General features: G+C 39.7%; 1 protein-coding gene across 1 annotated transcript; it reads left to right on the plus strand.

The window, feature by feature from the left end:
• The first annotated feature begins 2440 nt into the window (after positions 1-2440).
• LOC125307483 (chymotrypsin A-like) lies at positions 2441-5791 on the plus strand. Its single transcript, XM_048263490.1, has 7 exons — positions 2441-2492; positions 3273-3376; positions 3769-3848; positions 3998-4076; positions 4200-4380; positions 4956-5089; positions 5513-5791. The coding sequence occupies exons 1-7, from the start codon at positions 2441-2443 to the stop codon at positions 5675-5677; spliced, it is 795 nt and encodes a 264-aa protein (XP_048119447.1). The 3' UTR covers positions 5678-5791.
• Positions 5792-6000: the final 209 nt, after the last annotated feature.

Genomic DNA, 6000 nt, shown 5'->3' on the forward strand with positions numbered 1-6000 from the left:
AAACGGAGCATTTAAGGACGGCTAGGCATCGCCAATCCTGGTAAAAGATTAATTTCTCAGAGTTGCCACATTTAGTTATCAGTGGAAAACAGTTGCACAGTTCTCAGGGATTTTTTTTTGTTGTACAGTGCTGGTTCATTGGATAGAACTTGAGCAGTGACATATCTCAACCTGACCTTCAAAGAATCTTGAAAAATTTGGAAAATTTGGAAAATTTGGAAACCTCCTGCTTGAGGATTCCTCTGTATATGATCCCAGAGGTTATTACATATCTCCGATCGATCGCAGATCTATCATCACCAAACCAGTGAATGTTTTCCTATGCAACCAAAATATGAAACTCCTATGACAAGAAAGCCCTGAAATTAAATGCCACCTGTCCATCTGTGCAAAATACACAACACGACAGGGACATGTTGGTAAAAGGTTTGGAAAAACACATAAATAGAGCAGTCATTGCGAATCTCAAAACAAAATACTGTTTTATTGGTTTAATCGCTCCCAGGAAAAAAACTGTATAATGGCTACAGTACTTGTGGAATCTGAAAATGTATTGATAGTATGTTATCAATTACAGTTCTAATGTTTTTTTCTAAAACAAAACAGTACAAAATAGTCCATGAGCCCAGACAAAAAAAAAAAAAAAAAAAGGTAGCAGTCTCGTTGTCCCCCATGAGGAACATATTCTGATATAATAACCTCTGCAGAGTGGCAGTAATACTGTATTCTATCTACAGTGGTCATGCAAATTGTATTTATCATGACTTTTATAACCATACCTGTATCTGGAACAGTGGAATGGGCATTATTACTGAGGAACTATCAAAACCAAGGCTGATTAGATGACAATGTGGTCTTTATACATTTGTTTAATTCAGCCTATTTGCAATGCCTGTGTTCTGGAAAAAGGGCCTAAGAACGTGTCTGTTACTTTTAGAAACAGTAGTCAAAATTCAGTTGGGGTGAGATGTTACCCCTACTCTATAATTTTGACAATACACCATGTCTGTCTACATCATTGAATCAACATCTCAACACATTTTAGTCCATAGCCCAGTCCAGATGTCAGTAATAGTCAGGGTGGCAAAAATGCAATGGTGTCATTTCATTTGTTAGACCAACAGAAGTAAAATAATACATGATAACCTTTCTAAACGAGCAGCTGTTCCATTCTCTTGTAGAAAAGCGGTTTTCTAAGGTGAGACACTACAGGTGATTAGGGTAACATAACCAATAGATATTACCATAAAACTTCCCCACTTGTTTACTCACATTAGAAACAAATATTTTTGTATCACAAATGTGTTTTAAATGTCATGTTTAAACATGTAAATGAAGCTTTATCTACTGACATTTATACAAATGTGCATATATTCCTAAATCAGAAATGGGAACATTGAAAAAAATTGTAATGGATATCTCTTTTCATCATTCCATACATCAGAAAATATTGTAAGTAGGCCTAGTCAGAAAGAATTGCCTTGTTTTAGGGGATATAATGTTAAGTCATAATATATACATATATATATATATATATATATATATATATATATATATATATATATATACACACACACATATCAGGCGATAAATGATATATGAACATACACAAATATCTTAAGAATATAGCTAGGAATGAAACTGGGACGTTTGGTGTGTGTAAATGCAGGGGGGGGGGGGGGGGGACTGAGAAAATGTCCTGTAAAGATGTAAGATGTAATTGAATCTACACACTCAAAAAGTGTATAACAGAATAAAGTGGAAAATAAAGACTTATTTTTTTTATAGTAACTATTTAGTTTCTTGGGAGGATGAGTTGACCTCATGCTGATGCTGCATCAAACTGTGTGTGTGTATGTGTGTATGTGTGTATGTGTGTATGTGTGTAGCCTATGTCACATGTTTCTGATGGGCTGTGTAGAAATATACAACTAGAAGAGTGAAAACGTGGAAGGTCTCTGACTGAACCAATTTAGCTTCATTTTCACTACTGTTGCAGGATATTACAAGCCTTAATAGAGGCCAGTGGTCTCCAAGTGCCCTTATAGCTGTCCTGTACTCTATATACACCTATGCATGTCTATGTCCTTAAAACATTTACCTCTGTATCAATCTGAACCCTGACTGATTTGACTTGGGACCCCTTGATTGCTCAAATCTGTTGAAGAGGTGTGCATCGTGTGCTTCATCTATTTGAAGACACTGTGTTATTTGTATGACCTCAGGGGGTCTCTATTTTCCATTGAACACAATTCCTCCTCTTGAAATCTACTATGCAAACAGCTGCAATATAATTAGAATCCTGGTGAGAATCTAACAGGTCTTATCAGAGGTGTACCAGATGTTGAGGGGGAAGTTTTTCCAAAACTAGTGACTGCCCAGACCTCAGGATGGTGTTTAAAAGGGCCAGTGCCTTAGAGGGCAGTCTCAAGCTAGAAACATGGCCTTCCTTTGGATCCTCTCCTGTCTTGCTTTTGTGAGCTCAGCCTTTGGTAAGCCAATGAGTTGTATTTTTCACAATGCTGTCATAATGTGATATCAGAGTGTTAGGTTTCAACTTTGTTTCCATTTGGCTTTTTTTTTTTTTTTTTTTAAGTTTCAGTGCCACATCTTAAGATGTTTTAATGCAGCTCATGCAGTGTATATCATAAGAGAATTTCCTAAACACACAAGAAATAAATAAGCTCTCATTGAGATCTGACCTGTTTCTCCTAAACCACCCTCAGGAGAAATAAGGAGCAAAAGAATAGATTGAGAAGAAAGCATTTTGAGATCTTGAGTTTAACAGTGGACTTGAGCTCAGACAAGAAGATTACAATTTCCCATCTCTTCTAATTCCACATCTCATATTGATGTGAAATTGAGCTCAATTGTTTGTATATACTCTTTTGATTCTGTGAGGGAAATTTGGTCTCTGCATTTATCCCAATCCGTGAATTAGTGAAACACACTCAGTGAGGTGAAGCACACACTAATCCCATTGCAGTGAGCTGCCTGTTACAGCAGTGCTCGGGGAGTAGTGAGGGGTTAGGCACCTTGCTCAAGGGCACTTCAGCCGTTCCTACTGGTCAGGGTTCGAACCGGCGACCCTCCGGTTACAAGTCCGAAGCCTTAACCAGTAGACCACGGCTGCCCCACTGGCATGTCTCAATTAAGAAATAGAGTAGACAAAGGAGAGATCTCATTTAGAATGTTCCTCTTCTCTGGGATGCAATGTAATAATGAGGTACTCAGTAGTGATAACATCTGTAACATCTCCTCTGTGCTATCAGGCTGTGGCGTTCCTGCCATCAAGCCCGTTGTCACTGGCTACTCCAGGATTGTCAACGGTGAGGAGGCTGTTCCCCACTCCTGGCCCTGGCAGGTGTCTCTGCAGGTAACTCATACTTTAACTCTACATTTCCAAGTGTCCTTTTATTGTAAAATGTGCATATGAGCTGTAGATTTCCAACTGCACCCCCACCCCCCCATTGAAGAATAATCAATGTGTATCAGCTATGATCATATTTAGATTGCTTCTTGAAATTAGTTTCTTTAAGGTTTATATGGTCATGATCTGTATATCATCTAGCCTATGATGGTAAAAGTGATTTTAAATTAAATATCATCATCACATCACAAAGCAAGCCTCATAGTTGTAGTGCACTTAACACTTAAGCACAATGTAAGTCAACAAGATATTGCATGTTGCCAGAGGTAAAAGACACAAACAGCGAACCAACTCCCTAACTACAAGTTTCACTTCCTAATTTTTTTGTTGCAATTCAGGACTACACTGGCTTCCACTTCTGCGGTGGTTCCCTGATCAACGAGAACTGGGTTGTGACTGCTGCCCACTGCAACGTGAGGTGAGAGTGTTTAAATGTGCTGACCCCACGACAAAACAAATTAAAAAAAGACATCCACCTGTCCTAGACTTCTTCTCCATAACCATTTTATTCCAACATTATGATATTCAAAAAGCAAACCCCAAACATACTGTATTGGTTGATTTCAGGACCTCTCACCGCGTGATCCTGGGTGAGCATGACCGCTCCTCTAACGCTGAGGGAATCCAGGTCATGAGTGTTGCCAAGGTGGGTTTTTGAAATCAAATCTATCCACCTATGCTATTATACTCATATTATATCGTCATATCATATAACTCATCATACGTTTGCTTCAAGCCACTGATAATATGTTTTCCTGTGCTGCTGCAGGTCTTCAAGCACCCCAAATACAACAGCTACACCATCAACAACGACATCCTCCTGATCAAGCTGGCCACTCCCGCCCAGCTGAGTGCCCGCGTGTCTCCTGTGTGTCTGGCTGAGACCAGCGACAACTTCGCCGGTGGCATGAGGTGTGTCACCTCCGGATGGGGTCTGACCAAGCACAATGGTAAGTTGAATCAGATCACCATTACCAAGGATTCTTTGAGTAGAAACACATTTAAAATGTGTATGAATTTGTGTAATCCAAAGTGAAAGAGACAAAATAATTAGTTTGCTAAACTAATAATTAAACACCTCAGGATGGGGTCTGACCAAATACAATGGTAATGAAATCTTCCTGGTGCTCTGTTATAGTTATGGATCAAATAAAGCGCAACACCTACAATTAATGTTAAATGAATTCACTTGCTATCATTAATGCTTAGGCTCATAATAAATCTGATGTTAGATTGAGATGAACATGAACAAACCAGTAATAAGGAAGTTCATAGATCCATAGATTTGTAACTAATAGAATATATCTGCTCTGTATAAAAGATCACACCCAACATAACCCAGTCAGGTCATCTTTTTGTGATAGACTGTATGTTGTTGAGCTAAAATGTGATACTTCAAATTGTCATCACTTGACTCTTGAGATAATCTTGTTTTCACATTCTGATTTTGGCGTTTTTCTTAAGGAGCTCCTCCTTCAAGGTTTTCCTCAGACCTCGCTCACAGAGACTCTGTTTTCTGTTTCAGCCGCTGATACCCCCGCTCTCCTGCAGCAGGCCTCCCTGCCCCTCCTGACCAACACTCAGTGCAAGCAGTACTGGGGCAGAAAAATCTCCGACCTCATGATCTGCGCTGGGGCCTCTGGTGCCTCCTCTTGCATGGTACGAGCCCTCAGGCTATCTGCTACTGTTGTGTTTACAGCTTAATCCCATTGGAACGTTCATTACTTTAACCCTTAAAGGAGTACCGTCACACCTGTGTGACGGGAATGTTGAGAAATGAACGTTCTAAAGAATATCTGGGTTCATTGAATTCAATATAGAATTTTAGAATCTTCAATTGTTGCGGAACTTAGAACGTTCAAAAACCTACACCTTTAAGGGTTAAAGCTTCCTGTTTATGTATGTTGAAGTCTTCTAAATACTGTGCTGGTAATGGCATTATGTATTGATTTGCTTTATGAGCGTAAACTAAAGGATCCATACCTTTCCAAGGGTTTCAGCCATGATCAAATCCTCTCTGAACACTGGCCAGATGTTTTTCTCCTGTCCTTAATGTCCCTCTGCTGTGTGTGTGTGCTGCAGGGTGACTCTGGTGGCCCCCTGGTCTGTGAGAAGGCTGGCGCCTGGACCCTGGTTGGTATCGTGTCCTGGGGCAGCGGCACCTGCACCCCCCACCATGCCGGAGTATGCGCCCAGCGTCACCGCTCTCTCTCAGCCTGGGTGGACCAGACCCTCGCCGCTAACTAAAGCTGCCATGATTGTTTTTAGTTTCACCTTGATTTTGAATAAAACAGCACTTTGAATGAAATCTTGTTGTTCATAGTTTTACCTTGGTTTTGAATAAAATATCTTCAAATCAAATTATCTTTTCACTCTTTTTGTCTAAATGTGCCAAAAAATTCCTAAAGATCCCAAATTATTCCATCAAAAGGTTCAGCTTGTTACTCCGCGACTATAACTCTAAATGTTTGATTATTTGACATATTTAAGGTTCCTACTACATCACTATGTAACCTACGCATCTTGATATGATGGGTAGTCACATGTAATGTCTCGCCTATTTTCAATCT

This window comes from Alosa alosa, chromosome 14, assembly GCF_017589495.1.
Source record: "Alosa alosa isolate M-15738 ecotype Scorff River chromosome 14, AALO_Geno_1.1, whole genome shotgun sequence".
In the NCBI taxonomy this organism is placed as follows: Eukaryota; Metazoa; Chordata; class Actinopteri; order Clupeiformes; family Clupeidae; genus Alosa; species Alosa alosa.

Bases quoted from the DNA above. Each gene is read 5' to 3' on its own strand.
- LOC125307483 (XM_048263490.1), top strand. From the start codon at position 2,441: ATGGCCTTCCTTTGGATCCTCTCCTGTCTTGCTTTTGTGAGCTCAGCC. The intron at 3,377-3,768 runs GTAACTCATACT...GTTGCAATTCAG, and splicing joins CCTGGCAGGTGTCTCTGCAG to GACTACACTGGCTTCCACTT. The intron at 4,381-4,955 runs GTAAGTTGAATC...TTTCTGTTTCAG, and splicing joins GGGTCTGACCAAGCACAATG to CCGCTGATACCCCCGCTCTC.